This window comes from Platichthys flesus, chromosome 4 (genome assembly GCF_949316205.1).
Source record: "Platichthys flesus chromosome 4, fPlaFle2.1, whole genome shotgun sequence".
Lineage (NCBI taxonomy): Eukaryota > Metazoa > Chordata > Actinopteri > Pleuronectiformes > Pleuronectidae > Platichthys > Platichthys flesus.
Window position 1 is genome coordinate 24134592 of NC_084948.1, and position 24743 is coordinate 24159334.

At 46.1% G+C, this 24743-nt stretch overlaps 1 protein-coding gene across 1 annotated transcript in view; it reads left to right on the plus strand.

Moving 5' to 3' along the window:
- The first annotated feature begins 390 nt into the window (after window positions 1-390).
- The window catches only part of LOC133952402 (LHFPL tetraspan subfamily member 6 protein), a 46484-nt gene continuing 22131 nt past the window's right edge, over window positions 391-24743 (plus strand). The window contains exons 1-2 of the mRNA XM_062386825.1: window positions 391-651; window positions 1817-2335. Coding sequence (XP_062242809.1) covers window positions 1951-2335 — 385 coding nt within the window. The 5' untranslated portion in view covers window positions 391-651; window positions 1817-1950. The remainder of the gene's footprint in view (window positions 652-1816; window positions 2336-24743) is intronic.

Genomic DNA, 24743 nt, shown 5'->3' on the forward strand with positions numbered 1-24743 from the left:
TTTCATGGACTCACCCCTCCCCTCCCCTTTATCTCTCTCTCTCTCTCTCTCTCTCTCTCTCTCTCTCTCTCTCTCCCCCTTTCTCTCCCCCTTTCTCCCCTTCTATCCCTCTCTCTCCCTCTTTCCTCTCTCTCTCCCCCCTCCCTAACCCTCTCTCTCCCCTCTGTCTCTCTCTCCCTCCCCTGCCTCCCCTCTGTCTCTCTCTCCCTTCCCTCCTCCCCTCCCTCCTCTCTCTCCCATCCCTCCCTCCCCTCTCCCCTCTCCCCTCTCCCCTCTCCCCTCTCCCCTCCGTCCCTCCCCTCTCCTCTCTCCCCTCCGTCCCTCCCTCCCTCTCCCTCCCTCCCTCTCTCCCCTCCCTCCCTCTCTCTCTGAGCAGGAATGTGGAAACGGGAGTCAGTCCTCTTCCTCTCAGTCAGCCGGAGGACGCACGTCTCCACTCTGCAGCGCACAGGAGTGAATCATTGATCCGGGGTTACATTGATGAGGAGGAACTGATCACTGAACGGAGTCCGCAGTCACTTTTGTGGGGGAGACATTTTTTTATTCCCCTCGACTGAAGGAGGAAAAGTTTGGGACCCACCAACAGATCTGGAGTCCGCAGATGGAAACAGAGCCACGGTGCACAGAGAGCGAGCCTCCTTCTCCCAACATGTAAGATCTGCTCCTCGTCTTCCTCCTCTTCCTCCTCTTCCTCCTCTACTCTGTTTACATTATTAACATTCCGTCAGTGGGAGCACTGCGATAAAAGGACTTGTTCCCCCGAGGTCACCCCTTAACACAACACAACCACCACCACAGTGTTCCTGCTGTGTGTGTGTGTGTGTCTGCGGAGACTTTCCCCCTGTCTGTGCTCCTCACTGTGTATTTCACATGGTGTCATACGTGTGATGTTGTGATGCATGACAAGTTTATTACACGACTGACTAACTTTTAATTTATTCCACACACAGAAACTGAAACGCATGTGCTCTGATCCTGGCAGATTCCTCACATGTTGCATTTATCGTCATTCATTTCCATCAGATCTCCAACTACATAACACTTTGAAACCACATTGTGGTACTTATCTCTGAAAAGTCCACTAAACCAAACTCACAATATAAAAAACAAGAAACCGGCATTATATAAATAATAAGTATATGTAAACTACTATAAACTATATAAAGAAACAGGAAATGAGGTGTTATGTCATTGCTTGTGCTTTCAGTGTCCATCTTTTAACAAAATAAAACTGCTTCTCTGCAGCTATACTCAATAAAACCTGTTCTTCCAATAATAAACTGCCCATATTGTAAATACAAGATATTTTGCATATAAGATGATTCATTCATTGAAATTACAACTAATCTTTCACATTATTATTTAGCGGCCTGCATGGTTTCCATATGGTAATAATGAGATATGTCTTTAACACATAAGTTAGATGGGTAAAGATCATTCCTCTCAGTTTATCAAACCTCAGTTGATTGTTAAATGGCCTGAGTTTGATCACTAATGGATTCTAACTGAATTATAAATCAATTGAATCGATTTTCCATCAACTGAACTATTAATTTGTCTGTTAATCTGCTCACATCATCATTTAGGTAAAGTCTTCAAGGACTTTAACAGATCTTACTCACCAACCACAAAACCACATGAAGCCGTGATGTCTTAGTTTCTCTAACTCCTCGTGTTATTATGGTATTAAGACATTAACAGTGATTTTTGGATTTCTAACTGTGGTTATTTAAACCCTAAAGTCAACAGCTTGTTCCCACGGATGATTTTCCATGTCAGTGCTCAGTCTGTGCCTTTCTCTCCCCCCCCCCCCCAGGGACCCGCAGTCACTGAGAAGGTGAAGACTTGCCCGTGTTAAATGCTCAGTGCGAGGATCCCCTCAACACAGCGACTGCTCATATAACTGCTGTCAGTTCAGTGACTGTGTGACCCGCTCGCAGACTGTTTACCATGGCGTCTAGTCTGACATGTACGGGTGTGATCTGGGCCCTGCTCTCCCTGCTGTGTGCCGCCGCCTCCTGCGTTGGCTTCTTCATGCCCTACTGGCTGCTGGGGACACAGATGGACAAGCCTGTGTCCTTTGGCACGTTCCGGCGCTGCTCCTACCCGGTGAGGGACGAGGAGAGACAGGCCACCGTCATGCTGGAGCAGTGCGGGCGCTACGCCTCCTTCAACGGCATCCCGAGTCTGGAGTGGAGGATCTGCACGGTGGTGACGGGCGTGGGATGCGGCCTCCTCCTGCTGGTGGCGCTCACGGCGCTCATGGGCTGCTGCATCTCTGACCTCATCTCGCGTACCATTGGCCGTGTGGCCGGCGGCATCCAGTTTGTCGGAGGTAAGAGTGCGATTTTGTGTTGTTCTGAGTGTGTTTATGCCTGAAGCTGTTTTCAGACATGTCCTGCGGGTAAGATCCAGAGAATTGGCTGAGGAGTTTGCCTACAGTTTGGCTCTCACACATGCACAACCCAGTGTGAGGTTCTCAGGGAGAGGTGGAGCAGGCAGAGGCAGGAAGTGACATATTAACTCAGCTGCGGAGATTATGTGATTTTCCTGATGACACACAGACACCCATAGTCAGTTCAACCTCTATTGATATTTACTTTGGTGTTGTCCCTGGGTGTGTTACCGCCTTTTCACTGAGAGAGTCCAGACTGTCCAGCAGGGGATCCCATGCTGTGTTTATACATCTACCTCCCCTGGATTTCTACAGACTTTAAATCTGGAAAGCAGGAAGTCTGCAGAAACTATGGAGCATCTCACTCGGACATTTGCATTGTGGAGAAAACTCGAAGGACCTGCAGATTTCAGTGCTTGTCTGGAAGCAGCGTGACGGTGCCTGTTCTCAGTGAAGTGTTCATCTCACTGAGGGAGTAAAGTACAGACACTCTGATAATCATTATTGAAAGATCTGCGCCTATGAAATGTTAAACAGTCCGATCACACTCTCGGTACACTTTGCCTTTCATTGACAGATTCTCTTTAACTCCTAAGATTTAGATTTAGATTTAGATTTATTTGTATGGATTCAGGATGTTTTAATGGCCGTAATTAACTTCTCATCAAATTAGTTTTGAACTCGTGGACAGGAATGTTGTTCACGGAACAAAATCACATTGACGAGGGAAACGAGGAGGCATAGAAATCTTGATAACCATGCAAATTCTACCTCTGGCCAAGTTCTCCTTGGCAGCGAAGGCGGCTGTCGGCGCAGGAAAGCTGTCGTTTCCTCAGATATCCAGACTCCACAGGAAATGAAAAGTCCGCCTGCAGGATCCCGGTGATGTTGCTCACTTAATAATGTTGGGTCAGTTGCATTTTTCTTATTTATGAGCACGACTGCAGTTTAAAGCAACACTCCCCGGGTTCTGCCCATTGCTGTATGAAGCAAAGTGATTTTTGGACGATTGTTTTGAAAATGTGCTACAAGATGAATTGTTGGTTTTGGGATGAACTTGTTGGTGTTAAGAAGTGCAAGGGTCAATAGTTTATGAAAGGTTTTTGGTCATTTAAGGCTTTGTCAGAAAAATTCACTGGGTGGATCCATCCACAATCCATTCCCCTTATCCCGGGGGTTGCAGGGGCAGGGGGATGGGGATGAAGCCAATTCCTGCTGACATTGAGCGGGGGGGCAGGACTATGGGAGGCGTACACAGAGAGGATCAATCCAGACAGGAGAACATGCAACCTCCACAGTTTGGGATTCACAGCAGGGACCTTCTTGCTGTGCTAACCCCTCCACTGGGTGCAGATATTGTAAATATAGTGAAACATGAGAAGGAGAAACAGAGAATACTTCATGTATTTACTCCTTTTCTCTGTCGTCCTTCCGTTCTTCTGTGCAGCAGACTTTTGGCATCGCTTCCCATCTTTTGTTTTGCATTTGACTGATGAAATGATGGAAAATTGGGCTTCAATGGGGCTGCGAGCCTGCCCACAGCACGTCAGTGTGATTTTCTGCTCTGGGTTTAATCCAGAATGTGTCTCTTTATGTTGAAAAGAAAACCCACGCCCTTTTCTCTGTCTCTGAGTTCCCGTCCACGCTGCAGCTCATGGCCACGGAAAAAATGTCTTTCTTTTTTGTTTGTTTGATTATCGTTAAGTGGACTCGGCTCCAGGACTTGTTTATGTATACTGTTGATTTTGCACATGTGCTCTCCCGGGACCTGAGGTCTGAGGGAGAGCTTCCACCCGAGCTGCTGCAAGTTTCTCTGCCCTAGTTTGAGGAGCTGCGGCGCTCCAGCCCTTTCATTAACTCCGAACCGTTTGCTTGCATACTGTGGCTCACCAAGCCGCTACTTGCAATCCCCATCACTTGAGTTTGGCTTTAAGAAGTGACGTGACAGAGAAGCAGGTTGCAGGGAGATTTCGACAGTGCTGCCAGGTTTGGCAGGAGGATAAATCTTCAGAGGACCACCGCGACGCAGCATGTCCTAGTTCTAAAAGGCTTAGCTACTTAGGAACATCTGTATTAATGATGTATAATATGGATGATGATTAAGGTGAAGGCTTCGGAAATGGAAGGAGAGCTCCCCTTTAAAGCCAGCAACCACCCCATACATAGAGATTTACAGCACGCTGCTATTTTGGGTTATAGGATTAAAAAAACTCTCTCTGAGTTTCCTGCCATTTCCCCGCTTCTTAAAAATTATTTTGACAGCTCACGTTTTCCCACACACACAAAATCAGATGCAGGGATAGTGGAGGGACGGTGGGCAGATCCTCTAACTTAAATACAGGCTAGCCAAAAGGCAGAGATGTCCCAGGAGGGGGACATCAATTACCTGATAATTGAAACGTTCAGCATTTACTTCTTGTTAGCGGAAAGTAAAGATCTGCGGGGGGAAAAACAGAAACTGTGTGCCGAGAGATATGATCAAATCTCTGTGATTAGCGGGAACAGGGAGTGGGAGCAAATGAGGCGTGCAGTGGGTGATGCGGTGCATGCAAAGAAGCCTCACGGTTCACCGTCTGATGCCAGTATCATCCTGCTTTTGTGTTTCCCTCTCCGCTCGCATTGTCCGCTAATGAAGAGGCTCTTTTCTCCACAGAGGCTGCAGCCGCAAAATAAAACATCCGCTTTATATCTCCCCCACGTACTTTGATTCAATCCAATGGAATGGATCAGAGCCGAACGGATTTATCAACTCTTCGTCTCATTAGCCGCTGACCTGACGTTTTAACAGTAACTATTGTGTCTGTCAGTGTTGTTGTTTACCTCCTTTTGATGCCGTTTGCGTGCTTGTTCACGCTTGTTTTCCGGAGCTGGTTAATTACTCCTGGCAAAGGCCCAGTTTGGGTCTATGAGACTGTTCATGGTTCATAAATCAAAGACCTGTGATCTCTGTGCTGCTTACATTAAACAACTGCTTTCACTGTAGTTTCTTCTCTTAGATATGCAGCGACACCGACTCTAAACAACTGTGGTGCAGACGGGATGGGGGGGGGGGGGGGGTTCGCACATTAAAAGATTTCTGGCATGGACAAACACACGCTCGTACACGAACATGCACACACTCTCAAATCCTTGTTTTGGTGTTTTTTTGGGATGCTTCCAAGCCGAGCTGCAAACAGCAGGAAGAGAGCTTTTAATCATTTGTTTGTTCAACTGCCAAGATTTGAGAACTTTATGACCTTTTTTGTACATATTTTTATCCTCTTGCCTTTTATTTCATTGCCGTTGTCTCCTCTTCCTCTTTCCTCTCCGCCGCCTGACAGGCAGTTATGCTCCGACATTTGTTTTGACAGGCCCCCGTGACTGTATGATCACCCGTTAAATATTAGTGATATGAGCCTGGGGCCTCTTCCAGTCAGTTTGCATTGGAGCATTTTTTTTCCCAGAGATACTCCTGCTTATAAAAGCCAGACACCTGATCTGCTTATGGGACAGTTCAAGAAACTGTCGGGATACCCATCATATCACTTGAGCCATTTTCATCCATGAACTCTGGAAAAGGACCTGATAAGTTGGATTGGACTTTCTCCGGTGTTTGTCTTTCACATATGAAGAAAACGCAGTATTGTGATTTGTTTTTACGAGGGCGCTGGCAGGAGAACCGCTGGAGAATGTCCTCAGCAACTTACTCATCTCACATCTGTGTTCCCACATACAGCCCGTCTGGGTGGTTTCAGGAGATTATCTGGAGTTCAGTGTATTTCTGAGAGCAGCATGAGGTCCAGTTGCAGCTTGAGAAAGAAAACTAGATCACTGCAGATAGACTTTTGAGGCTTGATGCCAAATTTGGAAGAGATTGTGGTTGCTCTGGATGTGTTTACAACAAAGAAAGCCAAAACTTAAAGGTCTGTTCAGATAGACTTTCTGATTTATATTCCCTCCAGTCCTCACTGGCTTTGCTCATTGTTTTCAGACCGGCCGTATATCTTTCCTTTACCCCTCCCACTGCTGTGGATTCTGAACTTCAAATATGTATTTAAATCCGCAGACGTCTAGAAGGGCTGAATTCCTGGCGCAGGCCGCCTCACTGACCTGTTGAACCTACAGATTTCGGTGATGGCCGTGCGCGCGCCGAGTCTCCGCCACCAGGATTGTGTTTCAGATCTCAAATCCTGGTCTTAGACAGACTTAATTCATACACTGTGCAGCTCACTTCAATGGATTAATAGGCTTATGATGTAGACCGGCTGCCAAGTCCAACCGAAATCCCCAAATCATTTATAAACTGGAAGGAAAACAATGTGAAAATGCCAAAAAGTACATTAATGTAATCTAATTCTACTCTCACCTGATAAAAAAAGAAAAGCACGGCACTCTGTTTCCAGAGATAACAAAATACTAATTAGTTAAAAAATCCGAGAGACAATGAGACACTTTCTGCATGACCAACAAAGGAGCAGCTGAAAGTTGGAAAATTGGAAGACAAGAGGTTTTTCACTAACAATACACATGAACCAAAAAGTTGTGTTAGTGTGAAAGTGTGAAAGCAGAAGTCGTACACAGGGCCTGCCCCAAACCAGGGAAGCAATCTGGCATCCCAGCAAATCTGAACTTGGTTTATGTCACAGACAACTCTCCCATGTTGCCTTTTTCAAGACAATCAGTCAATGGAAACCACTGTGATCCAGAAAAATCCACGGTCCTGAACGTTGATTTGTTGCATTCGAAGCCAAAATAGAATCACACATTATGTGACTGGAGCCTGTCGTTCCAAAACACGTCCTGAAATCTCTCGACAATATTGCTTTGACCCACGGAGAATGTCAGCTGGACTGAAATCATTTCCGCTCTTGATAAAAATGTCAGGAGATATAGCCTCTCAAGGCAGCAGGGGATAGGCTATATTTTATTGAGAAGGCGAGTTGATCTGCCATGTCCTTGAAGAAGAAAGCAACATAAAAAAACGAACGATGTAATATACGAGGGGCTCTGCTTTGCCGGGACGGGATGTAGGGTACGATCAGAGGACTTTACATTCACCGATGAGGTGTCGTGTTTGACCGAGGACATTTCACTGCCACAAGGGAAGGTTGAGCTCAGCCGCGATTCTATAGAGTCCATTTATATCATTGTTGAGATAAGAACCAATCACAGTTTTTGGAGGAAAAATTGAATGCCATCACTACGATGACAAACTTATAATTGTTCGACTTATTTGTCTTCTGACCAGTCGCAGAACCTTTGTTGAGTCAAAGTGGTGATCAAAATAAAAAAGCTTTGAAAACTGTGAAGCGAGAGGCAGAATCTGAGCAGATGAAACCACATTAAACTGGTTTGACTGGGCTAAAGGACATGTTTGTAGGGGAAACAGTAACAAAGCAGCACGTTGGCTCGAGCCTCCGCGGCGTGCACCGCCTCACCGGCCAAGCTGGTTGAAAACTTCCCACATCAGCCTCCACTGAAGCTGCAGCTGATCTGAAATATCAAATAATTGGCTGCGTTGCCTTCTGGGAAAGCTTCTCCATTTCGTTTTCTGGTTGATTGGCTCTGTTTACACCTCTGTGCCGGCATCTCGTTTGCCCACACTGGTGTGGAATGTCAGTAAATGAACAGCATGAAGCCGCAGAGAGGATAGACACATGAAATACGTTCGATGCCGGGCCGATTCCTGTCAAGTTCTCCTCTGTCTAAGTGTATCACATCCCTGAGTAACTGCTTTGTTCCCGCAGAGGTGACCTCTAACACACAACATGTAATACAATATCACGGTGGTCCAGGCAAAATGAAATTATACATACCACATCTGTCTCCACCACCTCTGTAGCGTAAAATGAATGGCAGGGGGCGTGACCAATAATAAGGACGTGTAAATAAATTAAATATGTTCTGCTAGTGTGGTTTCCAAAATGTTGCCGGGGGCTCTTTGGCACATGAGTGTGTTGCCCTGCTCGAGAGCCATACCAGCACAGCCAGGAGCTTTGTCCTTGTGTCGGCTTTGTGAGCTCTTGCCAGCTGGATCGCTCCCAGTCCCAGAATGTGTGCTTCCACTCCCCACTCACCGCTAGCACTCGTTTTTTAAGAGGTGGGCTCCGGCAAAAATGAAACTGCATCCATATGAGGAAGGCTTTTGGATGAAGGCTTTTGGATGAAGAGCTCATGTTTCCAGGGGGAAGATTCTCACTGGGACAGCCTCTCTTGACAGTCATTGTTTGGTGGTGTGCGATGACAGGACACATCCGGGGGCCGGGGGTGAATATTCCCTGACGTGCCGTGTTATCCTTTTGCTTCCAAAAGCCAATCTGTATTCCTTTGTCCTCGTAGGCCTGCCACGTTGATGTGAAGATGATGAACTGCACTGTCTCCTCTAGCATGTAGGCATTGGATAAAACTAATGAGATCGCAGCGGTCCATAGTTTTGAATGGAGTAAACCAGGCCTTTTCTCTGCAGACTAGAGTCCTGTGTAATGGTTTTTAAAACGCCATCTTGCTCTTGGCTGCTCACATTTCCAGCCACTGATGGTTATAAAGTGGACATCGCTTCCTCTGGGTTGATTGATCACCTAAAGTGCAGGCCACTCCTGCAACACTGTAATGCGCTCATTCAGCCCGGCAGCTATGTTTTGCTCAACGCCCCACCAACACCACGAAGGTGGTTGGAGTCAAGAGGGCAGCGAAATGTAGCCTGTGCACCAAAGTCTCTTTTTTTTACTCCAGCCACTCAATCGCTTTTCATTTGGTCTCAGGATGAACTCAATTCTCCTTTTCTGCCCTGTTAGGCTGCTGTTGTATTTTTTCTAGCCCTCCCAGTCTTTAACTTTCTATTTCAGCCTGGTTTCACCTTTCCCCTAATTTTGCCTTTCTGTGCACCCCTCTGTGAGCTTCCCCTTTCCTGCTCCTTCTCTTTCCCTTGCTCTCCTCCTCCTCCTCCTCCTCCTCTTCCTCTGCTGTCCGTTGCAAGTCTGCAAAATTAGATCGGGGCAGCACCCAGTGACCCGAAGAATGGACATGGCTGCAGCCAGAAAGGCAGAAAGAGAGAACACATTAGATATAAGGGAGACAGAGAGCCGCAGGGCGGAAAGCCCAGCATCAACTGGGATTTGATTTTGTCAAACAGGAAGTCTGGGGAACCAAAGGACAGACAGAAAGGTAATTTCAGTCTGTTACTCTGTTAAGTCATTGTTTTCACTGTCAGAGAAGCAAGCGTGCAGCTTGTTGGGTTGTTTTTGTCACCGGAACAAGAAAAAGTGTCTGGTGTGTCTGGAATTATAATAGCAGTTAAAACAGAGGGAAAGGCAGCCTGGCAATTGAGGGAAATTAATGACTTTTATAAATCAATTTAGCATTGCCGAAAATACGATTTATAAAATAATAAATTTGCAAAAACAACCGATAAACAAACAATTTTGATGATTTATCTAGAATGTCCCACATTTGCTAATTCCAGCTAATAATGTTAGATTATTTGCTGTTTAAAAAAATGTATCTATTAAACTAAAGACAAAACAAGCATAAGATTGTGGTCTAATTATTCAGCTACAGTGACGAGGCTATTTCTTAACTGAGCTAGTTTGCAGTCGTGATTAATTTAGCAGATCATGAATCATTGATACCTGATTGGATTTTTTCCCCTCATCAAGGATCATAAACATTTTAATAACATCCAAGAGTCAAACTAAGTTATTGAACACATATATCACATGCACCTCTACAATGTGTTGGCTGGAGCTTCTTGTATTTCAAACGTCTGATGTCAGATGGTACTGATGGTAATGCTACTCACAGCTGGTTATACAAGGCAACTTTTTGTATTGCCACAAATGACTTGAAAGACAATAAATCTCCCTTGTATCAAACTCAGCTGTGAGCCCACGCACAAAAATGTTGAGCTGAGTTTATTACCTCTGCAAAGGAGGTTAGGTTTTCTACCCTGTCCACTGGTTGGTTGGTTTTTCAGCAGGGTTTGTGCTAAAATCGACAGAACAGTTTTCCACAAAACCTGGTGTAAGGACGGGACACGAGCCAAGAAAGAACCCTCTGAATTTTTATACTAATCCAGACAATGGGGATTTTTTCCTACCTCGCAAGAGAGTGTTTTTTGTCATTTTCACTGATTTCCCAGGAAAGAAATCATGAATCTTGATGAAAAAACCGCCATATACAACTTGATTGTATTTAAGGGGCCCTTTGCCTTTGGCTAAGGTATTCTCTCTATTGTAGTTACTGTATGTCTGTCTTTCTGGCAGAGTAAAATGGGAAATTTCTTTCCTCGACCTTCTACCATATCAGTGATTCGCTCTGCAACAGCTTAGCTGATAATTTGGCACCAGGCACGTTTTCATAAAATCTCCCTTCTAAATGAGGTTTCAGCTTTTCAGCTACTAGTTGCACAAATGTGAAAAATCTGCTGGTGGCTCGAGAGGAAAGAATCCAGGGTCCGGGGTGAAGGATCGACAGAGAGAAACTGGCTGCCAGCTCGACACATTCATAGATGAAGGAAATTCTTTTTCACGAATTTCTTTTATTTTCTAAGACCCAGAACAGAAAGGGCGAACCAGCAAGAAACCACAGATCCCATCTTGGCGGCTCACATGTAAAACGGTGAACTTGCGTGAACGGATGAATCACGGCCTAGACAGATGCTTCACAGATGGAGGCGGCTCCGCTTCCCCGTATCACTGGTGACACACGTTGTTGAGTGTGTGTTTGATGTCAGTGCCTTGGCCTGTACTTGCAGTGAGCAATGCTTAAGTCACCGGTGGGGCTTCGAGAATAAACCCCCCTTTCATTCAGTGTAAGTATTCTTAGTTTCTCTGGCAGATAAACTTTTAAAAACACAAGGAGAGAACAAAGGAAGAAGACAAAATAAATCTGCTTTCCCGAACTTCACCACATGTTATGTCTAATTAGGAATGAAGAAGATGGAAAGCCCACATTTGACCTGGTAGACATCTCTGAGGGAGTCAGAGGCCATGAGTCGGCCGAATAAATGAATAAGTATGGATTGGATAGATTGCGTCTTAGCCCTGTGGGATAAAGTAGTTTGCTCAGTATTCATACCCTGTTTTACAGTCTCAGAGGCACCGTGCCTTTAACACTACAGTTAATTACACCCTGTTCCTCCTAGTGAGGGGGAATGTGGGGTCAATACTTCTTTTGTGCTGCCTCCTCGTAGGTCAAATAGAAGGCCGGCGATGGAATAGAATATGGGCTGGATGTATGGAGACAGATCTGCAAATAATATGGCAGCATCGAATAGCCAAGAGAGGAGTTTATTTCTGGTAAAGGAATCCACAATAATTGGCTGTCTTAAGTTTCTTTAGCCTCTAACCCAAGACGCATTATATCGCGAACTTCCGTATCCCAAAGAGCCAGTGCAGTGCGAGCATCCACTTAAGAGTAATTTATTTTTATCCGTTTCACCACTTTGACTCATAGACATCTCATTTAATTTTAGTCAGGGACTCCGACTGTCTCCTGCAACCTATTCCTCGACCGCCAGGAATAGCATCAGGAGCTGCATGAGGAGAAGACACTCTCGTGGTAAGTAACGTGTGAAGACTCTCGCCTCTCTCTTCTGCGAGGAATAGAATCAAGGTCAGTGTGCAGCAGGGGAGAATCTCTGTGCCTCAGTGGGTCACTCAAACTCATGTGGCCCCTACAGACGGTGACCGGACAGGTGAAGACGGCAGCTGAGGGGGAGATCAGAGGAGGAAGATGGGGGGGGGCAGTAGTTGTGTAAATGAATGAAAAGGCCATGTGCTCTGGTAAAGTGAATCTTTTGCTTCAGGCATCAGGTGGGACGATCTGTGTCAGTACAAGCATTTGGGCTCCACATCAGTTTTGATCCCCGTCGATATATTTACGTGCCAGAAAACGCATATCATGTGACCACACACATGTAAACAGCCATTGTAAACAGGAAGTGCTCGAATAATAGTTTGTCTCCTACGCTTGCAAGCTGTTGTATTATTGCAAAATGAAGAATTAAACTGAACAACAGGGTCAGAAACATTTGTTACTGATTATCCATGTTGCGTTTGACACCAGCAGCCGAGGCCAGGGCCCATGTGCTTACTTCCAGAAGATGGTCATGTGATTGAAGGCTGACAAATCAGTGAGGGCTACATCATGACTGGAAAGACCCAGTCAATCAGTGTCGATGTCATAGTTTCCAAAGACTAAAACAGGACCAGCTTCGTTTCCATTTTAGCTGCTTCGCTGGTGCAGGCGCCTGGCGTATCCAGTTTTCAAATACAAATGTAGTAGCCTGCATGTGGCTGAGTGTATTCCTGTCCTGTGTGCTGAGGCCCTGCGTTTGTCTGCCTTCAGGAATGCTGGGAATTTTAGCGTAAATTTATTCTGTTGCCCCCCTGCCCCCCCCCTTCAACTTCCCCATCTCCATCAGCGCTACAAGTTTAATCTGAGGGGCTTTTTAATGAGTTCGAGAAAGCGTTTGAACTGAATACATTTTCACGGCTTTCTTTTAGCTTTTTTTATGGCACTGGGCTAAAATCTATTTTCTGCTCGTTATTGTGAATGCTAACAGAGTGTGGGATTTTACTGTGTATAAATTAGGGGTGGCAAGACCCTGGAGAGGATGAGTGTTTGTGTGTTTAGTGATCAATGGGAATGCGACTTCATTGAAGGAGCGGAACGTGCACTGTGGGCTTTTTATTCAAGCCTCGCTGACACACACCATCAAAGTCACCTTGGTGCAGTAATAAGCAAAATGTCAGTGCCGTCATTATCATAAAATGACAACCCTGCGATTGCTCTGCATCAAATTATGTCTCAGGGGTGAAAAAAATTGTCATGCCTCAGTGTTTCAAGGCTGACAGCAATAATCTCCATTTTGTGGCCCACGGCCGGACTTGTGGAGACGCGGGGAGGGTCGAGTGTTCGGGTGGAAAGGCGACGTGGTGTGATTCCCGTTAGGCTTTGCTTCCCAGACTCTGTTTCCAGCTGGTCAGCGGCAGTTGGGTGGGCTCTTCCCATTATAGGATCTGGTTTCCACAGCAGCAGGGGGTGCAGACCCAAAGGAGCATCGTGGGGAGGGAGAGATTTAGAAAGAGAAGGAGAGAGGGAGGAGAGAGGAGGGAGAGTCAACATTTGGAGAAATCCCCAGAGTCTCACAGCAGTCAGAGGTCTGTCGCCTTAAGATAAACAAGTTAAGCTATGAGTTGTCTTCAGATTCAAGAGACGAACACACCACGCTCTGCCGATGGTCTATTTTTACTCCTCGCAAGCGGAGCGTAGTCGAGCCTCCACAGTCGAGCGGCAAAAAGAAGACATAAACAAAACCTGGCAAGAAGGCATTCACTCGATCTAGCCAGCAGACAAAGGCTGTGAAAGTGCTCTGGAGTAAGAACACCCATTCAGCTCTTTATAAGACAGAGTGGCTGCATGTATTCTGAGCCACTCGATCCAAAAAGCAGGCCCCTGAAAGCATAACACACGGCCTGTGGAATGCACAGAGTGAGCCTCACCTCAGAGAAAGCTCGAGGAGGCTATAAACAGGACAGAAGACTCCGCTCTACCCATATTTGTGTTTATGAAGATCAAGCAGGGGACGATGGCCATATATAGGGCTGTCGTGGTGGAAGAAGAGCTGCATGGAGCCGTGTGAGATCTGGAAAGTATTAATAAACTCCATTTTGTTATACTAAATATATTCTGAGTAAAATAGTGTTGGAGTCTAAATCAGAGGAATGTGATTTAAAAAGCGTGATTAAGAGCAGATTACAAATAGCTGTAAACAAGGTGGGAACAACAGTATCAGCAGTGATACCTTATCTCCCCTCCATGGCTGCTCCGCTTTTGGCTCTGCTGCTTTCATTCCCTTCATTAGTCACTCTTCCTACTTCCTGCCTGACTCACATGTTTGTTCTTTTTTCTCTCCGGAAAAAAAAATATGTCACCGAGAACTCAAACTTAAAAAGAGAGTTCTGCTCCTTTCCAGGGGGAGTGCAGGAGCAAAGGTGGAACGGCGGTGACAGTGAAGCCGTTTTCAGACACGAACTCTGGAAAATGTCTGGGAAATTGGGCCCAGATGTTTTTCCCAGAGTTTGCCTTTTTTTACATATGAAGAATGCAGCAGGAGATAGACTGAGTCAGACGCCGGTGCCTGGCTCGAGCATCAACATGCCCACTCGCTGGCTGGGAACTTTACCGCCGGGCTCAGTCGGACATTTTCTGGACATTGTACTTGGAGCCGGGCATTGAAAAGTTACAGATTTGTCCAGAGCGACATTTGTGTTATCACACGTTGTCCCTGTGGATAATTTCAGGAAAACATCTGGACTCCAGTGCAGGTCTGGAGGCATCCAGACCTGCACTTAGGTCTTAGGTCTGTGAAAATTGTGTTTTCAATTCTTTGCCATCACTGCTGGGTTTGACTCAAGATGGTAAAGAACCAATCAGGATCTTTAATATACATTTTAAAAAGCGTGGACGTGGCCTGACTCACGAACGCTTCTTAATAAATAGAATATATTTTTACACTCCTCAGTGTTTCACATTACATGACTTAATGTAGTTGTTGTGATCTGTCAGAATATCAACACACCGCCGCGTATTGATTTTATTTTTTCCCTTACTATCTCAAATGAGTAAAATATGATTTCATTATAGAGCATTGATTCACTCAGCACCCCCCCCCCCATCTCTCTCTCGCTCTCTCTCTCTCTCTCTCTCTCTCTCTCTCTCTCTCTCTCTCTCTCTCTCTCTCTCTCTCTCTCTCTCACCCTCTCTCGTGACCGGATCGCCCCGGCCGCATGTTAATGCCAGGTATGAACAGGGGGCTTTTGATCCAGCAGAGCGACTTTGCTCTCTGCTCTGGACCCGTCAGAGCCCCCCCGCTGTTGTCCTCCCAGGCGTGACAAGCCAACTACACCCGGGCCTCAGCCAACACGCTCGCCATGCATCCCCAGGGGAACGGGGCGAGCTCCAGTTGGTTACTCCATAATATTAGAGAAAGTTTTGTTCTGGGTGTGATTCAGAGTCATGCTGTGAACTCACGGCTTTTTAATCACATATTCTGGCTATTGCTCGAGCTGGCTCATGAGTTGATGTCTCTAGCGGGTGGCGGCGGTGGTGTGGATGAATCGAAATGATTAAATATGAGTTATTCTCTGGCTTTATAGACTCGCAGACATAATGAAAACACCAATCTTCAGTGAACAGCTCCAGGATAATGCCGACACTGACCATCGTCATTTGTCTGCGTTGTGTCGTGCCTCTCATTCTGCACAAATCGCTGCGAGACAAAGTAATCTGAATCCATTCATAAGCGAAAATGGGATCAAATTAGTTTTTCTTTCTGGCAGAGTATGAGCTGTTCTGTCGTCCAGGATCTGAAAACAGAAAATATAGATTTTTCCATGAAGCTCATTACAGCATCCACACCCTTGTTGTTATAGTCTGTCTTGACTTGTATCTAGGCACCATTACGTGGGACACCAGGAAGCCTTTAACAGAGTCGACTACAGAGAGCGGTGTCACCTGCAGAGGTGAAGCAGAATGGAAGATTTGTAATTACAGATTGATTATGAGTGCAGCCGAGCCCCTTAGGAGCTGAAGTACACTGCTCCGCTGCCATTGATATCATTCACATCTACTTATCTTCTGCACCGCTGGCTAAGACCTGGTAATTAGCGAAAGCGTCGCTATCACGGCCGCCCTGATAGTGCTACTCCAGCGCTGGTCCTTTGTTGGCATTCCTCTCAGGGCATCTCCTCTCGCTGCTTCCTGCCGGCGCCCGTCTTTCCACTGGAGCACAGAAATGCAGGAAACACTGAAGATATGGCTTTTATCCGAATATGGCCTGGATCGTTTCTCATTCTGAATTTGGATAATTTACGCGGCACAAATGCAACATGATTATTCCAGAGCAAAATTACACAAATTAAAGGAGATTCAGAACATTGCTTATCATAATTACAGCACTTTATTGCTATATTACTGTTAAGAAATCCCCTACCACCCTTTGATTGCAACATGACAGTGTCGTCTTCCTTTATCAACCATGCCCTCGCTCTCTTTTACATTAAATACGATTTTGTAGCAAACTCCCAAAAAGCCAAAGCTCCCGCCCATTCCGTGTTGATACCTTTTACCCAGGACTCACATTTATATGCGTTGGAGGCTGCAACTGAAAACAAATCGCTCATTTATTTACTACCCAATCAAATCACGTTGATGCAACAGAGAGGAGGCAGCTGCTGAACCTGGTTATGGATTTTATTTAATTTCTCGTGTCGTTCTCTTTAGAATGCATTGATCGCTAGCATGGCACGTTACCATGAAAGTCCGACATGAGCATGAATCACGGACTGGTGTTGTTATGATTGCGGTCGCGGCACGGAGCATAGGCCACGCCAGGAAAGCACACGTGTAAGTCTAGCGTTATAGAAAGTGGTTTAATGGAAGATACCGGTGTTGAACGGGCTCTGTAAAAGGGTCTTTATAGTTTCAGCATTGGAGGGATAGAAGTCGTCATCACCGCATCTCTGTGAGAGCGGCTGGATATGAAAGTGAAGTCCTCCAAAGCTGTTCAGCTCGGCATGTGCCTGCCTGACCGTGATGGGTTTCGCCATCTGACATTTGAAGATAACCACAGATTAAGTGGCCGGCCGGAGTGTGTATTTGTGTGTCTGTGTGTGTTTTCAAACAGACAGCATAGATGCCAAATGACTCGTCATGTGAAAAAAGGGAGATAATAGAAGCCGGGAAGTCGGGGGCACTCAGGCCCCGCTGATAACCCAGTGCAGACACTGCAGAGCGTATGGTTGTATATTTGATCTCCTGTTTGATATCTGATTTGGTGTATAACTGATGTCGCTCCCCCACAGTTGACTGGCCCAGAAAGGAAAGGTTGCTCACAATATTGGTTTTATTTTCACGCCTCTGTAAGTTTATCGGCTCCCTGCTGTGAGGTGGCCGGAACGGAGGTGGGCGCGTTTGGCATCTGTCATTCAGGACACAAACTGCAGCCACATCTAGGTTGATGTGGAAGCCGCCGTGAGCCAGGGGAAAACTGACCCGTGCTGCATGTGCAAAAAAAACATCAATAAAAGCGGAGACAGCTGCGCGGCGGACAGAGACCCTGCAACACCCTGATGGGTTCCGAGCAGTAAGTGTCCATTATTATCTCAGCACCTTTCCCCGCGGCCTGCACTGTGTCGGGAGTCCTGCGATTATTCAGCTTGCACTTCCTCGGGCGATGCAGTTGAAGATGTGTTATCCATTATTTTGCCTGTCAAAAATGCAGGGAAAGCGCTGGGAAGCATGTGGACTCCCTGGCTGCTGATCTGTGCTGGAAATCTCCTCCAGGACACGAGCAGGGTTTTATTATGTGTCTTGGCGGATGCTTCCGGTAACTTTTAGGGCAAGACTGCAAACCAAGAGCTGCACCACTTAATTTAAACTGAGTGGCTGTGGCAGTGTGTTTTGCGGGGAACTAGTATATCTGTCAGTTCTTCTTCTGTCTGTGTAAACGGGGAATGTCCAGATAAGAGCTCTTTATCTTCCGCGTATTTTCTAGATCCAAAACCTGATGTTTACATTGCTGAACAGCTGTTTTTTGCAATCAGTGTCTGATGTTGTTACCTTGATATCTGCAAAAACGCCACCACCTGAGTAAACTTAAAATAGCTGTTTTTTAAATTGCTTTACAGCAGCTGTTGTAAAGCATTTATGGTTGGAGTTTCACTTTGAAGCCGCCTGCAGTCATATAACTGAGTTAAGCATTAATATGACTTTACTCGCAGAGAATTAGTCAATGAAATGTTATTTTTTTAATGATTGCATTCCCGAGGGTTGGGATGTTTCCCCTGTTTGTGTCAAACTTGTTACTTCCTGCCTTGTTTTCAAGCTCTCAGTCCAGAGGGAAGCTCAGACTTAGAAGTGGAATGCCACTCAGTAGAGCGTAAACCTCCAGCAAGGGCCAACTGTCTCCTTAAATCGAATCAGGCTGCACCAAATTGCAGGGCTGCACACTCATACATATCGGTCTCACACCTCATTCTTCCATCAAGTTCCGTGAATTATTCCTTGAAAAACAGGTTAAAATCTCACACTTTTACAAAATCCACATAATTTAATGCCTTCTTTCTTGATCCATGTCCAAGCCTCTCACTGAGTTTCGTGGAAATCTGTCAACTGGTTTTTGCATCATGCTGCTGATGAATAAAGAGCTCAAGGGAAATGGTCAAAAATGTAACTATGACAAATATATGGTTAGTGGTCAGTGGACAACCTGGTTCTATATCCTGCAAGGACAATTACAGAAAGTCCTGAGTGACAGATTGGCAAGTGGCACCTGGAGATCTGCTGTTCCACATTCCAGCATTACCACTTGCTGCAACGTGGAACAGAAGGACAGCCATTAAAACCAAAAGTAAAAGCCTGTGTGATTTGATAAGAAAAAAACAGATGCACACAATGAACGGGATGAAGAAACTGGGGCGTGGTGGTTTCAAACTCCTTAGGGCAAGAGTTTTTTAAGATTTAAGAGTTTTTCCTTTATGAAATCTAGTCAGAAGCTCCCTTTGGCTCTCACAAACAGCCTCCTCCTTGGAAGGCAGCTGAACAAAGCAAAGATCCAAAGCCGACAGCTTGCACAGAGCCATCACAGGGATTTCAAGGTGTGTTGTCGTCGAGGCAAAGTATTCAAACAGTCCTCCTTCCCACTGCTTATTGATGGGCTCTCAGCAGGGTGTCGCTGACTCAGGCTGAGCTCCTTCAGCCGGGAGCCTGCGGGTGTCCTTGGTCTAAGCTTTGTTGTTCCTGAACGTGCTCCTCTCCCCCCGGTGAGGCCTGCGGGCAGTTACACAGAAGGTGAGTGTTAGTCGGCCGGACGGTGCAGGGTGGAGTCTCCAACGCGAGCAGGCACCAGGCCCGGGCTCGTGACAGGACCGTCTGCAGGACGTATCGATCGGCGGAAGGAGATATACGTCCTCTCTTGAGCTACCGACACCAGCGACTGTCACTTGTGGCGGCGAGCGACTTTCTGCTGCTTGGCTCTGCACGCTGAGAGTGTTTTATTCCATCTCCCCCATCTTGATCTACATTCCTCACACACAGCACTTTGTTTTTCTCTCTCTGACATCCAGCCATTGACCTTCTGCTTTTAGCTCCCCTCTTAAAAAACCCACAAAATGATTGATCCAACTTTGCGTGTCTGGCAATTAAGGAACAACCACCCAGCCTTCTCCTCCTCCTCCTCCTCCGCCAAACATATCCTCTAACATTCTCCTCTATCTCAGCGGATTGTGATAATTACCCCGTTGTTAGACCTTGAGCTTGAGAAGTTACACCTCACCAAGGGCGATGTGTCGCGTGCGGAGCGAGACTGTGATTCATTGGCATGTATATGGCGGGCTATATATCTTCAAGGAAGCGGTAATATGTGTGTATGTGTGTGTGTGGGGGGGGGGGGTCGGCGTGGGCTGCTGTTGCCTAAGTGGCTGCTAATGTGGTCTATCCAGTATAATATTAAGCAACTGGGAATACAATCTGTTATTATCGTGTTGTAATGGTCAAAACATTACAAATACAAAATGGCTGAAGCCGTTGACGCATCAACAACAGTGCAAGACCCTGAGACAATTCAGTTTATGATGATATAGAGGAAAATGTCTCCCATTTAAAATCTGGGAAGGTTTGATTATGCATTTCCACTTTTCTGGGAGAGCTTTGTTTCAGCAAACGGCAATGAATCATTTTACCCCTATACAAGTGACCAATACAAACAGTGGAAGGAAAACACAGCTGTGAGGGAACAGTGGGTTTTTACTTTGTCGTACGTTGTTTCCCCTGGAAGTTGCAGCTGAGACGTCAAAGGTGCGGGTAAAGTGGATATGATGCACCTGAAAAATGAAATGTCCCGTTACCTTGAGTTAAATTGGGCATTTCTCAGTTTATCCTTGATCTCAAAATCCCATGGTTGGGAGGCTCCATTCCAAACTCGAGAAAAACACTCCACCTCCTCTCTAAGCCATTGCTTTCTGCCGTGGCATGTCAACTGTGATGCAGACCTAATCTACCAGCGCAATGGGGAGGTCCCTGCAGGGAGCTCGGGGGGGCCCCAGGCCCAGCACCATTGCCTCATCCGTCTTCAAGACAGGCTACGGGCAGGGGCCAGCGCCGCGCCCGTCCCGTCGCGCTTGCATATGCAGAGCTGCGAGGGGGATGCTGAACCCTGAAGCCTTCATCTGGTCACCAGGTGGGTATCAGCTCAACGGCCTGTGTCTTCTCCCCCCCCCCCCCTGCACTCTGTCATCGAGCGTGGAAATGAAAATCGGTGAAGATGGCCCTTCTGCCCCGCGGGGAGTCGCGAGCCTCGGAGGCAACAAGCAGGCGTGACCACACTGAGATGTCGCTGAGCAAACAGCCTGGGAAGTTAGTTTTTTACCAGCTCTGCTATTTGTGCACTTTCCAGTTTGTTTCGGAATCTGCTCACATATCACCTCTTTTCTTTTTTAAATAGTTGTGTTCTTCCTGTTGTAGACGATCAGTTAAAGCTTTGTCACGTCATCAGGTCGGAGCAAACAATCGCAGATCTGCAAACACACGCAGGTGGAGCGGGAGCAGCCAGAGATGTGTTTGTTCTCCATTACACTAAGATTTTAGGACGACAAAGAGCTGTTTGCGAGTCATTTGTTTGCTTGTTTGCTTTTGTCCCCACAATGCATCCAGCCGACTGTAGTTGAGGGGCTTTGCAGCTTAGCCCTCAGCAGCATTATGTCAACGTTCAGAATTAACTATAATATTATATTAGGACGCTTTTATAATTGAGATATTTGCAGGAACTTTACTACAAGTTTTGCAGAAAATGCAAATTGAGTCAAATTGAGTACGCTCTCGCTGACACTCGACATTAAGCTCGACTGTGCTGCAGCAGGCCGACAGCCGGCCGCATGCCGACTTGTTTACTCTGGCAAGTACACTCTGAAAGTCTTGCAATTGTGGCAAAGTGAGTGACACGACAAAGCTGCTGAAGGCCAAGCTCCTCGTTTGCTCCTCCCGAGAGGAAGTCAAACACAGCTTCAGCAAACTTGATCGTAAAATCCTCAGCGAAGGAGAGGAACGGCCTCGTTCAGCTGCAGCCAGATGCTGATTAATCGGGAGATTAGAAATTACTCCGGCAGAAAAATAAGACGTGAAATGGGGCGTTTTTAATTAGCAGCTCGTCTTTAACTGTACCTTTCCTCACTTCGTCCCACCTCTCTCTGCAGCACAGCCCGTGAAGAGCACATTAGAGAGTAATGGAATAAGGGCATTTAAGAAAGATTGTCAGTTATGGATAGGCGATCACGTTACCAGTTGTCCATTGCGCTGCCTTTCCTTCCCATTAAGAGTTCTCATGAAAGCCTCTGAAATGTCATTACAGTGGAAATGGGCTCATGTCTCTGCTGCTGATCTTTTTTTTATTTTCTATTCTCTCCCTTGTCTGTATTTGGTGTCTTCATTCGGTTAGAAAATCGTGCCTAATTATATTTTTTCAGTAATCCTGCCCTACATTTACTGGGGGAGAAGAATGTACACACAATGAACTGACCCACACTTGGTCCATTTGTATGTGCAAGTCCTTGAAAAGATGGTTTTTAATCCGCCTCTTCCTCCTCTGAGGCCCCAAACCTCTGCTCTGTTACATCCGCTCTCCTCTGCCTGGCTTCCAGGGGGCTGCTGAAGGTTGATGGAGGGGGAAGGGTTGTGGAAGAGGGCTCTGGAGGCCGCCTGTGGAATCTTTGCATACCACCACAGAAAGTGGGAGGGATTTCTTTTTTTTCTTACACCTCTGCCGGCTCCAGCCCGACTCCCTCCCCCCCTGCTCCCAGCACCTCCCAGTCAGCATCATAAACTGAGTGTAGCAGCAGCTGGTGTCAGAGAGAAAGATGTAGAGACAGGGGAGTGACAGCCCGCTATCTCCCTTACCATCTTCTTTAAATAAAGGCCAGTGAGAAGATGTGACACCCATCCCTACAGCGAATCACCAGATGTAGCAGATCTAAATCAAGTTCCCGCTGCTATAAATACAATGGAAACCCGGCAGACGCAGGGAATAATAAGCGGCAGCATACGCCGCGGTCAACCTCTGTGGGTAGAAAGGAGTGCTGTTCCTCCATGCTTTGCATTTCTCCTCTGAATTCATCCATGAAGGCGCTCAGTTTAGCACGCACCACAGCAGAGGTGGTGCTGGCAGCAGGGCATGCCAATCACACCAGTGGCCCCCTCCATCCATCTCATCTCTGTGTTTTTGTTTTATTTTCTCCGCCGAGGAAAAAAAAACAAGTTGTATCCAGAGAAAATTAACTTATGTGGCGAAACGCCGCGTTCACCTTCATGCACCAGCGGCTGCTCGATATTACGTGAGGCGGGGCGTCTCTCTCACAGCGCTGTAATTAAATGTTGAACAAGGGGCTCGTTGGGTTAAAGGCTCGCCGTGTGTGTTTCTCTTCTCCTCCTATTGGGTGTCATAATCTTTGGACGGGTGGAGGAGGGATTTCTTTGTGGGCCCGTGAGGATCAATTAAGCCATCAGGAGGGAGAGGCAGTAATAAGACGTGTAATGGAAGGTCTGTGTTCCTTAGGGAGCAGTGTTGAATTCATCACCGCCCCGTGTTCACACATTCATCACTGGCACATTACAACTTGTAATCGGTCACAGATGTCAGGGGTGGGGGGGGGGGCGACTTCCCTGTCAGTCCGCACGTCCCGACACCGTGTCACTTCCTGCATAATGTATGTGTGTAACAATCTCTGGACACATTAAATTAATCAGGTACTGAATTATAATATCCGGACGTAAAATGTTTATGATATTATTGATTCATTGGGATGGAAGGGATTTTTCCGTGGCAGTCAAGGATGCAGCAGTCGCACCTTCCCTGTTTGAAATGAGCTTCCAGTTGAGCGGTGCACACTCTACACATGAAGTGTGAACCTGGGGTTTGAATGTTTCATCTTCACAGTATAACACGTACTCCTCGTGTCTGTCTGGCTCACAGGCTGGAAATCTATTTGCAGCTTCCTAGCGAGTTGGTTTCACACGTGCTTCAACATGTTTGATTAATTTGAAGAAGTAGTGACCTTACTGTTTTTCGGTCTAGCTATTTTTACAAACAAAGAAAAAGGGTTAAGTCTTATTTCCACTCTAATAATACATTTTAGTTTGAGTTTAAGCCCCTGGAACATTGAGTTTTCTAAAAGCTGCTCTCCCTGTTTTGGTCTAGATGGGCAGCAGCTGAGGCTTTTTGGAGACAATGACATAAACATGGTACTTCTATAACAACCTGTTAGTGTGCACGTGGCCTACAGTGACTAACTTCCAAGCTGAATAGCTGCGTTTACATGTCGAGCTGCCGAGGTGAAGTGCGAAAGCAGTTTCGGTCCAGTACCTCAGGAAGAACTCAACACAAAATACTGCAGCTCTGCACCTTGTAATTTCAGCTTTTGGGAATAAAACCAGCTGCACACGGAACCACATCAACTTAACTCTGCTCATTGTGGTCTGGAAAGGATCTGAACCGGTCTGCACAACAGTTTGACTGACGGCCGGCTCCTTCACTCATGCCTCCCGACAAACGTGCACTGGATTGCAAGAACGCTCACTTGGCCTCTCTGTCGGATTTGTATTTTCAAACTGTAGAAATTAGGGTATTGTTGTCACTGTCAACTACAAATTCACTCAGGTGTAAACATTTCGTTCCATCATATATATATTACATTTCCTTCTGTTTATGTTTTTAACTTGTTTATTACTTTTTTTTACCGATGCTTCATGTTTTTACAGTCTTATCTTATCTTAGAACAAACATTCATATAAGTGAATCACACTTCATTTTTGTATACACCTGGTTTCACAGGCATCAACACCTCCAAGGCTCATTATTAACTTGTCACATCTATTATCATGCTATGTACTATCGTGATTTTAGTATTGAATAGGTGTTGGGGCTATGAATAGCATGGATGCATGTTACATATTATAGTTTTTCACATATATTCCGATTTTTCAAATACTGCAGGTTGCTGCAGAGACATCAGATGCTTTAACTTGTGAATTTCCTTTCTTAAAAAAGCCTTCCTGGGGTTAGAGGCAGGGGCCAGCAGCAGATGTATGTACCACCTGTTAACCAGTGAGCCTGTGTACTCTCATCTGTTCCAGTAATTGCACCCACGCCTTCCTGTGCTCAAATTCTATAAGAGGTAGGCGGTATCTGTACTTTAATATTTTAATATGGCCCTTCTGCGGTGCATCCCTCAAAGAAAACACAGTGAGCGGAGACGCGGTGAGAGTCTTGCAGAGCGCTGCCTGCGTAGTTGGACTTGCCATATGGCGCTGGTGGAGG